The sequence below is a fragment of the Balaenoptera musculus genome, chromosome 15, assembly GCF_009873245.2.
Source record: "Balaenoptera musculus isolate JJ_BM4_2016_0621 chromosome 15, mBalMus1.pri.v3, whole genome shotgun sequence".
NCBI classification, from domain to species: domain Eukaryota; kingdom Metazoa; phylum Chordata; class Mammalia; order Artiodactyla; family Balaenopteridae; genus Balaenoptera; species Balaenoptera musculus.
In genome coordinates, this window is record NC_045799.1 from 66871639 (window position 1) to 66890487 (window position 18849).

Consider the following 18849-nt stretch of genomic DNA (forward strand, 5'->3'; position numbering starts at 1 on the left):
CCTATGTGGTATTTATTCATTGGTCCCCTGACAGATTCTTCTGTTAACTTCTCATTTTTGAATGAGGCCAGTTTTGAGTCTGCTAGTTGCTTGAGAATAGTGTGGGGACAGGGTAGAAGGGAGCAATCTGGGCAGTTGGCAGTTTTATCTTAATTTTATTGTCTCAAAACAATTCTTACCAGGTTTACAAGTCTTTAGCCTCTGAGGCAGATCTTCTCTCTGGGTGAGGTCAGAAGCCACAGGGGCTTTAAACAGAAGGACCCCTCTCATTGTTGAGATGACTTTAGGAAGACCTGTTGGGGCTGTATCAGTCAGTGCCTGCTCATGAAAACAAAATACTCTAGGTATTTTAAACAGAAAGAATTTAATACAGGAGGTTGGTTCTAACAGTCATGGAAGGATAAGGGAAGCAAAAAGGGAAGGATAAAATTACTTAGAAATTAGTAACTGCAGGAACTACCCCTAGGCTATAGGAGCAAAAAGGAAAATGTTGTGGCCCATGACTGCTATATCACAGTGATTGCTGGAGCATCTGCTACTGTTTCTGCTGCCTTAGGAACCACAGCCACCTCCACCTTGCAAGAAGCCAGGAGGTCACATTCCCACTAACACTGTAGGACCCTGAGGCCCCCTAACTGTCCAAGAGGTGGAGGGTCTGCTACACCCATGAGTTCTGTGCTGCTAAGGTTATAGGAATGCTCACTTCAGTCTCCATACTACATGAACAAGAAATTAGAAACCTGCATTTAACCAACACTTCTGTTGCTGCTAATGCTATGTGAGACACTTCTAGAAGCAAAGCATGGTTTCTCCCTTCCATTTGTTTTCCAGTCTCCTGCTAGGAACTCACATTGGGCAAACTTAATTGGAAATCAGGTGGCAAGGGATTCTAGGAAATGTAGTTTTCAGGCTTTCAGCATCTTGCAACCCAAAGGAAAGCATGGAAGAGTGGAGGTAGAAATGAGAGAGAAGAAATGACAGAGTAGCTACTGCAGGAATTTAGGTGAGAATGAATGGTAGCTGGGACTAAGATGACGGCAATGGATGTGGTGAGGGGCAGTCTAATCCAGTATATATTCTGAGGGGAGAATCAATACGATTTGCTCATGGATCAGATGCGGGGTATGAGAGAAAAAAGGAGTCAAGGCTAGCTCTAGATTATTCTTTTCTTGAGCAAATGGAAGATGAGAATTGCCATTTACTTAGATGACTAAGACTATGATAAAAGCAAGTTTAGGTAACTAGTAAGAGTTCAGTTTGGGACATGTTTGGTTTGAGATGCCTACTAGATGTCCAGGTGGAGATGTCTGAGTAGACAGTTTAGGGGAAAGGAGATAGGAATTTGAGACGCAGTAGTTTATAAGTGGTATATAAAGACCTGAGACTACAGATCTCACTAAGGGAGTAAGTGTAGACAGAAAAGAGATGATGTCCAAGGATGAATCCCTGGGATACCCCAAGTTCGAGATCATGGAGACAAAAAGGAACCATCAAAGGAAGCTTAGAAGGAGAAGCAGAGAGGTGAAAAAAAATGCCAGAAGAATCTCGTGTGTTGAAATCCTGGGGAACAAAAAGTTTCAAGAAGAAAAGGGTGCCAACTGTGTCAGATGCTGCTTATAGGTCAGGTTCAGTGAAGACTAAGAATTGACTTGAGTTTAGCACTATGGATGTCGCTGGTGACCTTGAGAAGAAGTTTTAGAGGAGAGGTGGGAACATAAGCTTGACTGAAATGGGCTCCAGTGTGAGTGGATGGAGAGAATATAGAGTCAGTGAATAGAAATCTCTCTTGAGGAGTTGAGATGTAAAGAGAGGAATGAATATAAATGGTGCTCTAGTTGGAGAAGAGATGAGGTCAAGACAGGATTATGTCTCTCTTTCCTTTTTAAGATGGAAGAAGTATCAATTTATTTGTATGCTGATGGGAAGGACCCAGTAGAGACGGAGAAGGCTGATGATGCAGGAGAAAAAGGGAAGGATTGCTGGAGTCATGTCCTTGAATAGACAAGAGTGGATTGGATATAGTACACAAGTGGAGGGGTTGGCCTTATCTAAAAAGACAGACCGGGCTTCCCTGGTGGCGCAGTGGTTGAGAATCTGCCTGCCAATGCAGGGGACACGGGTTCGAGCCCTGGTCTGGGAAGATCCCACATGCCGCGGAGCAACTAGGCCCGTGAGCCACAACTACTGAGCCTGCGCATCTGGAGCCTGTGCTCCGCAACAAGAGAGGCCACGACAGTGAGAGGCCCGCGCACCGCAATGAAGAGTGGCCCCCGCTTGCCACAACTAGGGAAAGCCCTCGCACAGAAACGAAGACCCAACACAGCCATAAATAAATAAATTAATTAAAAAAAAAATTTCTTTAAAAAAATAAAAAATAAAAAAAATAAAAAGACAGACCATAACATCATATTAACAGGAGAGTAAATAAAGTATATAAACACAGCTACAGGCAGGTGGGTAGAGGTGGTGGTAAATGTTCTCTTTCAATTGCTTCTATTCACCAGTGAAGTAAGAAGCAAGGCCATTGGCTGACGGGGGATGGGGAGGAGGTGTTAGAGGTTTAAGAAGAGGTGAGAGGGAACTAAATGGTTACATAGGGGAACGGGAAAATGGATTAGGGAAATGTAGTATGATTGCTAGGAAGTGTTAAGGATCCACTTGAGATTAGAAATGGTAAATTTTAAGCGAGATTAGTCATCGTGCTTGTGCATTTTCTGTGTTCAACTGTCTGGGTGCAGGCATTGGGCACTAAGTGGGCAGAGAATTGATTTTAACTAGGAAATACAGCACTGTGAGAGAAGGTCAAGGGAGTTGATGACAGAAGCAAAAAAGTGATTATTGTGTTTATCCATGGAATTTACACTGAATAAAGAGGGAAGAGTGGGTATGAAGGAGGTGATCAATAAACAGAGAATTCAGTCCTTTAAGTTAATAAACAGAGAATTCAGTCCTTTAAGTTAAGTTGTCCCATATCCTCAGGGCTAAAATTATTGTCCTCCAGGCAAAGGGGTCTTTGAGGGTATTACCTATCTATTTATATAATAAGCATTTATTGAACACCTGCCATGAACTGTCCAGAGAGGATATTTGGTTACTTCCCTAGAAACATTTAAAATATCAAGGAGATAAGTTAGATCCAAAGCAGGAGGTGTCTTAGGTGATTAATGAGAACAGAGATTTACTTTATTGTCAATAAAATTTTCAAATAGATTGAAAGATACATACCTAATTGAAAAGTACATACCTGTATCAATCAAAATAGCTTAAGTCAAAAAGAATTTATTCATGGATGTAATTGAAAAGTTTGCAGCATAATAATGGCTAATGTTTATTGAGGGCTTATCATTAATGAAGATCTGTTCTAAGTGCACTGCATTTATAATCTCGTTTAATCTTATTAGCAGAGCCAGGATTTGAACTCAGGCAGTACACTTCCAGACACTGCACTCCTAGCCACTGTACTTTACTGTCTCTTGAAGAGATAGCTTCAGGCAAAGCTGGATCCAGGGATTCAAACATTATCACCAGGACTCAGTCTTTTCCTCCCCCTCTGCTCACTTCTGTGGTGAATTAATTCACATGCCTGCTAGGTTCTCTCCATTCATGGTAGCTGCAGGCTTACACCATCCTTATATCCAGCATTTCCAGAAGAAAGTTATTTTCTCTTTCTGAAAGTACTAGACCTACACAGGTCTATACTTAATGATATGACATAGATTCACAATATCGTTAAGTTAAAAAAAAACACAAAACAGCTTACAAAACAGTAGCTATGGGCTGGCCCATAAATACACAAACAAATGCATTTATAATTGGAAGGATGTAAAAAAAATTAATGACAGTTGTTTCTGAATGTTATGATTTGGGAGACTTTTTGCTTCTCAGTGTTTTCATTTGTTTCTCCGTTGGAGAAAGTATTATCTGTATAATAAAAATGTTGAAAAGAAACAAAAAACTCAATATAAGCTGACAAATGTATCTCCCTAAATTGTTCTCTGTACCTAAGTAGATCTTCCACTCTTATACTACTAAAATCTATATCACAGGAAATTGATAAATTCAGGGTGACGACACCAGCAGTGACATTCTTATCTGCTTCCTTGTGGTTAAAGAGGGAGTATCAGGAGGTCAGCTCTACCATATTGTTGTACAGGTGAACAGGCTTAGTATCTTCCCTGACATTACAAATAATTCACTTTGGAAAAATTCTGAAATGAAATATTAGCTCTTTTTCGGAAGCCCTGATGGGGTAATATTATTTAGTGGTCCATCAAGAATAAGAAAGGAGATGGAGATATATGTATATGTATAGCTGATTCACTTTGTTATATAGCAGGAGCTAACACAACATTGTAAAGCAATTATACTCCAATAAAGTTGTTTAAAAAAAAAGTTAACTTGCATTAGTGAAAAAAAAAAAGAAGAAGAAAGGAGATAAAGAAACCAAGGGACTCCCAACGTGAATATGCAGCCCAAATTCCAAGTACCAGGCTGAGCTGGAACTAGCTGTTTAATCCCCACCACCAAGGAGTTTACAGTCTTATTAGGAAGGCAAGGTGGTAAGATAGGGTGGATATAAGACAATGTGGGTTAAATAATGCAGGATGGGAGGTGGGGGCGTGTAACAGCACTGACCCAAAGGAACATTATGGGTAAAGCTGATCGTCAATCTCCCCATTCATGCTTTTTTGCACTAGTTTCCCCCTTCTTCACCCTGCAGTATCTGTGAGAACATGGACAATTCGACCTACTTGACACTGTTTCCTCATGTTTAAAATAGGGATAGTAACAATCTGTGTCATGTTTATTGAGAGGATTAGATTAGTTAATGCATCTAAATGCTTTGCCCAGTGCCTGCTACTGAGTAAATACGCAGTAAGGAGTGTCTATTATTGTTATGATTATTGTTGCCAATGGCAAAAGTAAACCGTCATGGAGAGTGACAAAAGGCTTGGAATCTAACAAAGTACTTAAAATCAACCATGGTTCCTAGTCTTCTAGATTTGGTTCCCTTCTATAGGCAGTACTTGGTCCCTTGAACTTTTGCCCTCTGATTTTTTTTTTTTTTTGCCCTCTGATTTTATCCAGAGAAGGGAGCATGTGTAAAATCTTCTCTCATCCTCACTCCTAACCTCTTTCTTAAATGTGGAATATTCTTTCATATCCTCTCAGCTCAGATGTGAATGTTGCATCTCACACAACCTGCAGACCATGTGACTTCATTTCCCAGCCTTTTGCCTCATAAGAACCACCCTCTTTGGAACATTTTTCTCACATTTTATAAAACTCGGCACTAGGGAAATTTTTGAAAATGACACTGAAATAAAACTGAATAATAAGACTTGATTGGTGCTGAATTGGGCGATTGGGATTGACATGTATACACTGATGTGTATAAAATTTATGACTGATTAAAAAAAAAAAAGACTTGATTGGGTCCAAAGACTTAAGGGAATGAAAATGTCATTTTATAATTTCAAATTCAAGGTCTTACACGCAGAGTATTAGAGTGGGAAGGAAGATTCAAGATACTGCTGATGCAAAAGAGAAAACAAAGACTCAGAAGGAAAAGGACGAGAAAGAAATGCGTTCTGTGGCTGCTATTCTGTTTACAAGCCCAGTTCTCCATTCTTCTTATTAAATTCATGTATTACCTGGAAGTTCTTCTTCTGTGTGAATTATTCCAAATTCTGCTTTTTGCTTCTGTTAGCCGGAGTCACTTTCTGTTGCCCGCAACTCAGTAACCTTTACTGATTTACAAATAAAGAAAAAAAGGGGAGTTGCCGCTGCTTTTGGCTGAACCATGTGGCTGACAGGGTCTTGGTGCTCCGGCCGGGTGTCAGGCCTGTGCCTCTGAGATGGGAGAGTCAAGTTCAGGACATTGGTCCACCAGAGACCTCCCAGCTCCATGTAATTATCAAACGGCAAAAGCTCTCCCAGAGATTTCCATCTCAACGCTAAGACCCAGCTCCACTCAATGACCAGCAAGCTACAGTGCTGGACACCTTATGCCAAACAACTAGCAAGACAGGAACACAACCCGAGCCATTAGCAGAAAGGCTGCCTAAAAGCATACTAAGGTCACTGACATCCCAAAACACACCACCGGACGCGGTCCTGCCCACCAGAAAGACAAGATCCAGCCTCATGCACCAGAACACAGGCACTAGTCCCCTCCACCAGGAAGCCTACATAACCCACTGAACCAACCTTAGCCACTGGGGGCAGACACCAAAAACAATGGGAACTATGAACCTGCAGCCTGTGAAAAGGAGACCCCAAACACAGTAAGTTAAGCAAAATGAGAAGACAGAGAAACACACAGCAGATGAAGGAGCAAGGTAAAAAACCCACCAGACCTAACAAATGAAGAGGAAATAGGCAGTCTACCTGAAAAAAAATTCAGAGTTATGATAGTAAAGATGATCCAAAATCTTGGAAACAGAATGGAGAAAATACAAGAAACGTTTAACAAGGACTTAGAGGAACTAAAGAGCAAACAAGCAATGATGAACAACACAATAAATGAAATTAAAAATTCTCTAGAAGGAATCAATAGCAGAATAACTGAGGCAGAAGAACGGATAAGTGACCTGGAAGATAAAATAGTGGAAATAACTACCGCAGAGCAGAATAAAGGAAAAAGAATGAAAAGAATTGAGGACACACTCAGAGACCTCTGGGACAACATTAAATGCACCAACATTTAAATTATAGGGGTCCCAGAAGAAGAAGAGAAAAAAAATGGGACTTAGAAAATATTTGAAGAGATTGTAGTTGAAAACTTCCCTAATACGGGAAAGGAAATAGTCAATCAAGTTCAGGAAGTGCAGAGAGTCCCATACAGGATAAATCCAAGGAGAAACACGCCAAGACACATATTAATCAAAGTATCAAAAATTAAATACAAAGAAAAAATATCAAAAGCAGCAAGGGAAAAACAACAAATAACATACAAGGGAATCTCCATAAGGTTAATAGCTGATCTTTCAGCAGAAACTCTGCAAGCCAGAAGGGACTGGCAGGGCATATTTGAAGTGATGAAATGGAAAAACCTACAACCAAGATTACTCCACCAGCAAGGACCTCATTCAGATTTGATGGAGAAATTGAATCTTTACAGACAAGCAAAAGCTAAGAGAATTCAGCACCACCAAACCAGCTTTACAACAAATGCTAAAGGAACTTCTCTAGGCAGGAAACACAAGAGAGGGAAAAGACCTACAATAACAAACACAAATCAGTTAAGAAAATGGTAATAGGAGCATACATATCAATGACTACCTTAAATGTAAATGGATTAAATGCTCCAAACAAAAGACATAGACTGGCTGAACGGATACAAAAACAAGACCCATATATATGCTGTCTACAAGAGACCCACTTCAGACCTAGAGACACAACAGACTGAAAGTAAGGGGATGGAAAAAGATATTCCATGCAAATGGAAATCAAAAGGAAGCTGGAGTAGCAATTCTCATATTAGACAAAATAGACTTTAAAATAAAGACTACTACAAGAGACAAAGAAGGACAATATATAATGATCAAGGGATCAATCCAAGAAGAAGATATAACAATTGTAAATATTTATGCACCCAACATAGGAGCACCTCAATACATAAGGCAAATGCTAACAGCCATAAATGGGGAAATCGACAGTAACACAATCATAGGAGAGGACTTTAACACCCCACTTTCACCAATGGACAGATCACCCAAAATGAAAATAAATAAGGAAACACAAGCTTTAAATGATACATTAATCAAGATGGACTTAATTGATATTTATAGGACATTCCATCCAAAAACAACACAAAACAATTTCTTCTCAAGTGCTCATGGAACATTCTCCAGGATAGATCATATCTTGGGTCACAAATCAAGCCTTGGTAAATTTAAGAAAATTGAAATCGTATCAAGTATCTTTTCCGACCACAATGCTATGAGACTAGATATCAATTACAGGAAAAAATCTGTAAAAAATACAAACACGTGGAGGCTAAACAATAAACTACTTAATAACCAAGAGATCACTGAAGAAATCAAAGAGGAAATAAAAAAATACCTAGAAACAAATGACAATGAAAACACAACGACCCAAAACCTATGGGATGCAGCAGAAGCAGTTCTAAGAGGGAAGTTTATAGCAATACAATCCTACCTCAAGAAACAAGAAACATCTCAAATAAACAACCTAACCTTACACCTAAAGAAATTAGAGAAAGAAGAACAAAAAATCTCCAAAGTTAGCAGAAGGAAAGAACTCATAAAGATCAGATCAGAAATAAATGAAAAAAAATGAAGGAAACAATAGCAAAGATCAATAAAACTAAAAGCTTGTTCTTTGAGAAGATAAACAAAATTGATAAACAATTAGCCAGACTCATCAAGAAAAAAAGAGAGAAGACTCAAAACAATAGAATTAGAAATGAAAAAGGAGAAGTAACAACTGACACTGCAGAAATACAAAGGATCATGAGAGATTACTACAAGCAACTATACGCCAATAAAATGGACAACCTGGAAGAAATGGACAAATTCTTAGAAAAGCACAACCTTCCAAGACTGAACCAGGAAGAAATAGAAAATATAAACAGACTAATAACAAGCACTGAAATTGAGACTGTGATTAAAAATCTTACAACAAACAGAAGCCCAGGACCAGATGGCTTCACAGGCGGATTCTATCAAACATTTAGAGAAGAGATAACACATATCCTTCTCAAACTCTTCCAAAATATAGCAGAGGAAGGAACACTCCCAAACTCATTCTATGAGGTCACCATCACCCTGATACCAAAGCCAGACAAAGATGTCACCAAAAAAGAAAACTACAGGCCAATATCACTGATGAATATAGATGCAAAAATCCTCAACAAAATACTAGCAAACAGAATCCAACAGCACATTAAAAGGATCATACACCATGATCAAGTGGGGTTTATCCCAGGAGTGCAATGATTCTTCAATATATGCAAATCAATCAATGTGATACACCATATTAACAAACTGAAGAAGAAAAACCATATGATCATCTCAATAGATGCAGAAAAAGCCTTTGACAAAATTCAACACCCATTTATGATAAAAACCCTCCAGAAAGTAGGCATAGAGGGAACTTACCTCAACATAATAAAGGCCATATATGACAAACCCACAGCCAACATCGTCCTCAATGGTGAAAAACTGAAATCATTTCCTCTAAGATCAGGAACAAGACAAGGTTGTCCACTCTCACCACTATTATTCAACATAATTTTGGAAGTTTTAGCCACAGCCATCAGTCAAGAAAAAGAAATAAAAGGAATCCAAATCGGAAAAGAAGAAGTAAAGCTGTCACTGTTTGATACTATACATAGAGAATCCTAAAGATGCTACCAGAAAACTACTAGAGCTAATCAATGAATTTGATAAAGTAGCGGGATACAAAATTAATGCACAGAAATCTCTTGCATTCCTATACACTAATGATGAAAAATCTGAAAGAGAAATTAAGGAAACACTCCCATTTACTATTGCAACAAAAAGAATAAAATACCTAGGAATAAACCTACCTAAGGAGACAAAAGACCTGTATGCAGAAAACTATAAGACACTGATGAAAAAAATTAAAGATGATACAAATAGATGGAGACATATACCATGTTCTTGCATTGGAAGAATCAACATTGTGAAAATGACTCTACTACCCAAAGCAACCTACAGATTCAATGCAATCCCTATCAAACTACCAATGGAACCTAGGGGCAGGACAGGAATAAAGACGCAGAAGTAGAGAATGGACTTGAGGACACAGGGAGGGGGAAGGGTAAGCTGGGACGAAGTGAGAGAGGGGCACGGTCTTATATACACTACCAAATGTAAAATAGGTAGCTAGTGGGAAGCAGCCGCATAGCACAGGGAGATCTGCTTGGTGCTTTGTGACCACATAGAGGGGTGGGATAGGGAGGGTGGGAGGGAGATGCAAGAAGGAAGATATATGGGGATATATGTATATGTAGATCTGATTCACTTTGTTATAAAGCAGAAACTAACACACCATTGTAAAGCAATTATACTCCAATAAAGATGTTAAAAAAAAAAAAGGCAATTAAGAGTCAGAAGAAAACAAGATACAAAGAGGACTAGAGAAGGTGGAGACAGTAGTTGGATCCTATGACTGTCCAGATTTTGAAGGATTCCAGTCGTAGTCTGTGTATTTCCTTAAAAATAAGCCCCCACCCCACCTTCACCATTTTTTAGTATTAAAATCGTCCCTGTTCCCTGTAATTGAGGTGGCACATGTTTTTTGTATTAATCAAGACTCTTTCTATTGCAAGTAACAGAAAGGTAACTAATCAGTTGGAGCAAAAAGCCCAGGGACCATGCTTCTGGCACGGCTAGATTCACATACCATCAGGAATCTGATTCTCCATCGTTCAGTCCGCTCTCCTTTGTGTTTGTTTCGTTCTCCAGGGTTTCCCCTCTTGATGGCAGAGATGGCCATTGGAAGCTTCAGGCTTATTTTGTACTAGTTTATCATCTCAGAAGAAAAAGTTTCTCTTTCCAGTAGTTTCAACAAAAGTTCTGTGGTTGATGCTCACTGGAAAGTGCTGAGTAGCTTTCAATCACTGAAATGTGATTGAAAAATTGTGATTGACTGGGCTTGGTCATATGCCTGCCCTTGAACTAGGCTCAGACCACACACACCACATAGGAAAAGAATGAGAGAAAACGCTCTAAGAACGGTAGAGATTATGAATTGCCCTCCATAAGTTTTTGTCAAGTTCTTTCTGGGTAACAAAACACCCACATATTAGCCAGGAATATAGCCACCTGGAATCAAGACTACATTTCAAAGGATCTCTTGAAGCTAGAAAGCCAGGTGACAATGTTCAGACCGACTGAATACAAGTGGAAGTGATGCAGGTCACTTCCAGGAAACGTCCTCAAAGGGATATGTCATGATTTTCTGCCCTTTCTTCCTTACCTGTGTCCAGAATGTGGACAGGATAGCTGGAGATGAATAAGTCATCTTGGACTTACATAGTGATTTGGGGATGGAGGAAACACGTGGTAGAGCCTGGGTCCTTAACACTGTGGAGCCACATCAGCACTGAATCATCTGTGTCTTCTTTCATGTGTTAGAAAAGTAAACATATGTCTTGTTTAACTGAGTGTTATTTGACAAACCACACAACCCAGCGTAATCCTACCAGAACCCCCCGAAAGGAAAATCCTGGCATTCCTGGAAAAAATAGGGGCAGGGATGATGTGCAGGCATGTCCACTGTCTCACTCCCTGAAAAATTTTATCTCAGTCACGGTCATTACTCTGGCTGGAAATTTGAAGAGGTAGATCTGCCTGGCTCTGATGTATCTGAATATCCAGAAATTTCAGAGTTTATGAATTTCAAAGACAAAACTAATTTTAAAGTTGAGCCAAGCACAGAATTATGAGAAATAACCCTATTCACGTTTTTTTCCCTAAAGAAAAAAGCACTTGTCAGAGTGGATTAATCCACATTTAACCTTGTAACTTTAACAGTGAAGTGTAGAAATAGCAGGTTCACAATGTGGAAAACTGTTGAGAATACATATTAGAACTTCTTTCAACATATTTGTTTTGACATTTTTATTAAGAATTTGAGTGAGGAATTAATTAAATTGTAATCAAACACAGAGATGGGATGACGCCAATAGAACGGTTCATGCCTTGAATAATGGAATCAGAATTACGCAACATCAGAACCCCAAGAGGTTTAAGTTTGTCATAACTCCCCATTGTACAGTTGAGAAAACTGAGGCTCAGAGCTGTCAACCCATTTGCCCAAGGTATACCTGGAATCTAGGGTAAAGCTGTTGGCATTCCTTCTTTCTACTTTTTCTTTTTGAATAAATGAAAGCTATGTCATGATTCAAGATTCAAGTAGACATTTTTTTTTTTAATGGAGGAGTGAGATGATGAGATAAGATACAATTTAATCAGGTCAAATGTGTAAGGACCTACATGTTGGGTCCAAAAAAGCCCACTGTACAAGCACAGTATGGGGTAGATGTGCCTTAATCAGCCAGCAGCAGTAAGAAACTGCTTGTAAGAAACACTTAGAGACGTTATCTGGCTGAAGCTTGAGCTGTCAGCAGTGTGATGTAGCTACAAGAAAAAGATGATGGAGTCATGGGAGGCATTACTAGAAACAGAGTTTACGGAAGGGAGGGGAGAGTCCTGTTGAAGTTTTCAGTCTGTTGAGCTTTTCAGTCTACACTGGGGAATTCCTCATTCAGCCCCAGGTGTCAGACTTCAGAAGTGATATAGACACATTAGTTCAGATCTAGGATGGAATTATGTGAGGAATAGTCAAAGGAAGTTAGGAAACTGCAAAGCACTCTAACTAAGAGCTTGAATCTTGCAGTCCGACTGCCTGGGTTTCATCCCAGCTCATCCAATTACTGAGTATGTGTTCATTAAGCCTTAATCTCACTGTCTGTAAATTAGGAATTATAATAGTACCTGTCGCTGAAGATAAATGAGGTAGTGAATGCCAAGTGATTTGCATGTTACTGGCACAAAACAAGCACTCAATAAATGTTAGGATTAAGGAAACGACGTGATGTGAGGATAATGGTAACAATCCCATAGGTTGTGGTGAATATTAAATGAGCTAACACATGCCCAGTGCTTGAAACAAACTTCCTAGGTATTATTATCATCTGTAAGAGAGGGATTGGCCTAAGGTTTCTAGGGATGGGTCTGGTTTGGGGACAGAATATTCCCTTAGCTTGGGCTAAAGTCCACAGAGCCTGACCAGATTATTCCCCATGAAGGACCCTGAAAAAGGATGTTCAGTTTGGGGAGAGAGAGGGGTGCAGTGAGGGTGGTGGTCACTCAGACATTTCACGAGGGTACTCACTTGGTGAACACCCGGACAGGATGACATGGCACTGTGGAGTGACAGCCCAGCTGCATTCTTGGCCATGGTCATTTAGGCCTGTCTGATGAACAGCTCTGATCCGCTAGTGTGGTTGCGTAGGGCAGTACTGGGGTTGGTCACTCAAGCCTGTTCTGGGCACGGTCACTGAGAATTGTCCTGTGGGCAGTCACTTAGGAGTCATTCGAGGAGGAACTGCTCCTGGATAAGTCCTCCGCGCCCTCTGTTTCCTCCTCCCCGTGCCACTGCGTGCAGAAGTCCTGGACCTTAGGGACGCTGTGGGACCCTGGTCAGCTCCCCGGGGAGCAGCCCACCACTAGGGGGCGGTGGCTGAGAGGGACCCGTCCTCGGGGGGTCCTTTCCTTTGGGGCTCGCTCTTCCGCCAGGCCCAGGGAGAGGGAGTGACAGTGGGTGGGGATGCACGCTTCGTGGGCGTGAGAGCGAGCCGCCTGGGTGTGAGTCAGCGCGCGGGGGTCCAAGGAGCTCCACGGATAGTCACGGAATCTCACTCACGCTCGTCTCCTCCACCCATCCCGTCCAGAGCGTGTGTCCCAGTCCCGCGCCTGCGTGCGCACACCGCACGATGTCCGATTCCGGGCTCTGGGTGTCCGTTGGGTGAAACGGGGGTGGGCGGAAGAGGGAGTGTCCCTGTGGGTGTTTCTGCGCCCAGGTTAGATTTCTCTCTCCCCTCCCCATGTGGGGTCTGGGGGTGTATCCCGCTCAGGTACGCGTGTACCTGTGTTTGTGCGTGCGTGCATGTGTCAGTGTGGTGGGACCTGTTATCAGTGCAGGGTGCTTGCGTCTGTGCCCGGGTCTCTGTCTGGGTCTGGATACTGGCGCAGTCTCGAACCCCTGGGTGTCGGGAGGCCCTGGTGGCCGAGGTATCCAGCCTCCCGGAGGAGCAAATGCCTCGACACCTTCCCCTCACCATCCCAAGCTGGCTTGGGCTCCTTAGGTAGCTGCCTACATGGGGAGGGCCCGGGGTGGTGTGTCCCTGGGAGGGATAGAGAGTGGGGGCCAAGGGGCTGGCCGGGTCCCCGGGCGGGGCGCGGGCTCGGGGGACCCGCGCGGCTGACGTCAGGCGACTCCTTAAATAGAGCCGGCAGCGCGCTCGGCCCCGCATTTCTCGAGGAGCCGGAACGCGGCCGGCGGCCAGCGCCACCGTCCGGCCCGCCCGCCCGCACCGCCGCGCCGCCGCCGAGCGTTCGGGGCGCCGCGGCGCGAGGATCCGGGATGGGGCTTCGGGCGCTGGGCGCGCTTCTAACCCGGCGCACGTGAGAGCCGAGGAGCGCCGGGAGCCGCCCCGCTGCCCGGAGCCCCGGAACCCAGGACGCGGGGATGTCGGAGGCGCCGCCGCCCGTTCCCCGAGGAGACGCCGCCTCCGGGATCCCCGGGCATGGTGCGCGCCCGGGCCGGCAGCGCCCGGAGAAGACGGCGCCCCCTATGCCCGACCCCCGTGGCCCGGGCCGCGCCGCTCGAGCCCTCTAGGCGGCCGCAGGGCCCCAGCCGCTCCGCCGCCGGCGCCCCCTCGGAAACCATGACCCCCGGCGCGGGCCCATGGAGCCATGGCCTATAGGGTCCTGGGCCGTGCGGGGCCACCTCAGCCGCGGAGGGCGCGCAGGCTGCTCTTCGCCTTCACGCTCTCGCTCTCCTGCACTTACCTGTGTTACAGCCTCCTGTGCTGCTGCGACGACCTCGGCCAGAGCCGCCTCCTCGGCGCGCCTCGCTGCCTCCGCGGCCCCAGCGCGGGCGGCCAGAAACTTCTCCAGAAGTCCCGGCCCTGCGATCTCCCGGGCCCGACGCCCAGCGAGCGCAGCGCTCCCAGCGCGCCCGCCGCTGCCGCGCCCGCCCCTCGCCTCTCCGGTTCCAACCACTCCGGCTCGCCAAAGCTGGGTACCAAGCGGCTGCCCCAAGCCCTCATTGTGGGCGTGAAGAAAGGAGGCACCCGCGCCGTGCTGGAGTTTATCCGCGTGCACCCGGATGTGCGGGCCTTGGGCACCGAGCCCCACTTCTTCGACAGGAACTACGGCCGCGGGCTGGACTGGTACAGGTAAGGAGGGGAGCCCCACTCAGCGCGCCCCGGCTCCAATCGGCTCCGTCCTCTGAGCCATCTCCTGCGCTTTCGCTTCCCCTTAACCCGGCTCGCTGAGTGGGTTCCGGTTGACACGTGAAGGCGTGGGGGAACTCTAGCAGAAGGATTTATCCAGAACTTCCCAGTGATTGTGCAGACGGGCCCCGGTTTGTTGAACGGCGAAGGACAGTTGGCTCTGGAATCGCCGGAAGGAAAGGGAGATCTCTGGCCTGACCTCGGGGCGAGCTGGAGGGCTGGCTCCGTGTCCAGCGTCTGGGGTAAAGCCGAGTGCCCAGGGAAGGGGCAACCAGGACAGGTGCTGCCTGAACACAGCCCCCTCCTGAGTCTCGCCAGATCTTTCCTGGCATTTGACGGACCCAGAGAAGGGAAAGTCCGAAGAGGGCCCCCTCGCGGCAGGGCTCTGCGCTTGGGCGACGTCCCCGGAGTTCAGGCCGAAAGAGAGGTGCCGGCATGACAAAGGTCCCTTCCGGAGTCTCATTCTGAGCTCCAGGTATTTGCTGCTGTATCTGGCCCGAGACTCCCAGTCACTGTGACCCTGAATTAGTGTTTTTGAATAGTGGAAAGGACCCTGGATGTGAGTCTTGGCTCCGTCACTTAGCTTGAGCAAATTCCTAAAATTCATTGAGCCTTGATTTTCTGGTCCATCACAGGGAGCAGGAAAAGTCCCTGCCTTGTGTGCCTCTCAAGGCCTTTCTAAGCGCTCTAAAAGTGTCAAAGGGACACTTTGCACTGGGCGATGCTTCTAAACCAGCAGCCAGGGTGTGGAGTTTGGAATACTTGTAGGCACCTCAGATGAAGGCTGGCTAGGGTCATGGGGGCAACCAGTCATAGGCAGACTGTCCACTCCGCCACTGCACGGCCAGGGATGACAGTCACCCAAGCTGGTGGTGTCTGGGAATAGCCTGAAGCTTCTGGAAGGTAGTAGCCTCCACTGTTCAATGCCCATTTCCCTCCCAAGCCCTGTATGGTGCTGAAGTGTAGGACTGGCCCATGTGTGGGCTGAGCAGGGCATCCCTGGGGGTGGTGTCATGTATGTGGTCCCCATAAAACCTGGGTCACAAATTTCTCACCATTTGCCTGACCCCTTGAAGACTTGCTAGAAATGTCTGCCTAGTAATGGAACTGGCGAGGGGTAACATGGTAGCTGACACAGTAGCTGAGGCTATTCTTTAAAAATTTTATTAAAGTAAACCCTCTAGGGAGTAGAAAGTCATAAGCATATTGGATAAAGGACAACTTCATTAGAAGGAGGACCCCACTGGGCTCATAATAAGGACCCTGGATTTGTAAGAATCGGGGCAAAAGGACCAACTTGTCCCCTTTGCCAGGGAGCCCTGGCCTGCAGTGGTCATGGCTTATGGGACCAGGGGTGGGACATGCCCCTTCCTCAGGAAGCAGACACACAGCCCCTCTCCAGTGGAGTGCCGCAGGGCACAGCTGGTCTGTGGGTGGCCCCGGCACCGTTATGTTGGCTCTATGGAATAGGGAGGGTGGCACAGAATGGCAGGTCTAGTGCTTTCCAAGCTGTGACCTCCAGGCATCCCATCTGGGTGTACGAAGTATTCGAGGACAGCGTCTGAGCCAGACCGTGGGGTGGGAGAGGCAAACACATCTAACAGCAGAGCGCGATGTGGGTCAGCCATGGCCATACTCTAATGCACGGCAGGGCTTCCTCGATGGAAAATCTAAAGATCATTATGAAACCCTTTGCCAAAGTGAAGTGCCTTTTAAGTGCAAAACAGCAAAATTCTGAGCATTGGCTTTTATTGAGCCCTCCACTAAACACCTATTCCCTGCACCCAGCCCCTGCACTCGCTCTTCTGTGCTCTGCCACCGAACACCATACCTCAGGCTTCCTTCTCGGAGCCTGTGTCATTCAGGGATGGCTGCTTTTTATTTTTAACCTTGGCATGTGTGATTCTAAGCCAGCTTAGCTGTGAACCTTAGAGATGGGAGCCGTGCCTTTTTTTTTTTTTTTTTTTTTATATAGCACATTTGGATTCTGCTAAAATTCTCAGCTGAGTCTTGGTAGGTTTTATTTAACATCAAGCATGCTGACAGCTCCACTTCTCTCTCTACTACCCCCCACTTCCCAGGGTCTGTCTTACCGTTCCTTTCCCCCTTTATATTTCTGAAAGAACATTTAGCCTGCAGGTCAGGTACTAACAGCCCCATCCCCATCACTTCCCCAGGAAGGCTAGGAGCCTCTAGCATCAGGAGGGGCTGTGTGATTTGTGCTTATTTGGGTTGCAAATCCACACCCCCAGAGCCCAGGGTTTCGGGTGTGGATGGTCATTTCTGCATAAGGTAATACTGCCCCATTTGGATGCTGTTTCCATAATTTCCAGAACATTTCTCTGTATGTGTTTTACTCTTTATTATCACTCAAGTAATATGCATTAGTTGCAGAAGTGATGGGGATAGATGGTTTTCTTTAAAACCCATGCTCTCACTTTATTCCTGAATTCCATGACTTAGGATGGCAGGTGGTAAGATGCTTCTGTCTCTGCCTGTTGCCCTTACCATTTCACAGATGTGAAAACTGCAACCCAAAAAGAGAGCATCTGGAATGGGACCCAAAGCAAGTTGATGAAATTTAGGCCCAAAAGTCATTGGCATGAACTGTCCCACCAAGATTTACACATACACGCTGTGTGTGTGTGTGTGTGTGTGAGCTCGTGCGTGTGTGCATTTCCAGCCAAGTACTCTAACCAGTGTTCTACACAGCTTGCCACCATAAAGCCAGTGTCCACTGGGTAGACATGGCCAAAGAGCCCTTGCACCTATTGTAGGGGACTGTGTTTTCTAAAGGTAGAGTTGCAGAGTTGCAGGCAGTGGATCTCATTATGATCTGCCCACCTTGAAGCCCCTGGGGATAACCTCCCAGGTCTGGAGGCCCCAATAAGGTAGACAATGGACAAATCAAAAGGAGAGACTTCTTTCTGTGAGTAAGTGGAGATAAACCAGGAGGTGACAAACGGTGCCTGAAGGCAGAATGAAACAGCCAGAGAGGCACCATTGGCCAGAGACCAGGAGACAGAATCTGCACCTTCCTTACCCCCAGCCTGAATCCTCTCTTGGAACTAGCCCAGTTCAGGCCACCCTAGGAGAGCCCATCACTGAAGCTTACCTCACCTCTGCACCTGGCTAGCTTCCCCTCTCCCAATTTGCTCCACATACAGAAGGGTCCTGGCCTTAAGTTCTACTTTCAGCTCTGCTTTAATTGTCCTTTTTTCCCCTCCCTCCCTTCCTTCTCTCCTTCCTCCTGCATTGGTAAAAAGTCACTTCTCATTTCTGGGTGTCAGTGTGCTCACCTTTAAAATGAGAATGATATCTGACAATGTATGTGAAAGTGCTTCTCCCAATCTAAGATTATATTCGGGATGCATCAAAGGTTGATTATGAGACAGAATATTCAGGGCCTTCATCTTTCGTAAAGAGACGTAAGTTGTGCATTGTCCAGTAGTTTTTAAAGTCTTAGGGGAAGCTGAATTTTGTATAAAGTGTTCTCCATTTTGCTGGTTTTCAGTGACTGGGGGTGGGGGTGGCAGTGTGAAGAGGAAGTGAATCTTCTCTAAATGCATTGAAATGCCAACAAGAGCAAGTTAATATGTGATAATTGACTCTGTGCTCTGGTGTCAAAATTGTGATAGTTGAGCCTGTCCTGTAAATTTTAGGCTCCACAAGTCTGGTTATTTATTTGTTCAGCGGCAGTGGTGTTCTGCTGGTGGCGAAAGGCAAAGAAGACACAGCATTTGCCCGAGAGGCAATAGTCTAAGTGAGAAAGAGAATTAAAAGCACAGAATAAGGTCTATCACCCGATCCAGCTCATTTCAATCAAGAAATCA

The 18849-nt window shown here is 44.9% G+C and overlaps 1 protein-coding gene across 1 annotated transcript in view; it reads left to right on the forward strand.

Annotated features, from left to right (window-relative positions):
- The first annotated feature begins 14136 nt into the window (after positions 1–14136).
- The window catches only part of HS3ST2 (heparan sulfate-glucosamine 3-sulfotransferase 2), a 94229-nt gene continuing 89516 nt past the window's right edge, over positions 14137–18849 (forward strand). The window contains exon 1 of the mRNA XM_036826310.1: positions 14137–14959. Within this exon, the coding sequence (XP_036682205.1) occupies positions 14475–14959 (485 nt within the window). The 5' untranslated portion in view covers positions 14137–14474. The remainder of the gene's footprint in view (positions 14960–18849) is intronic.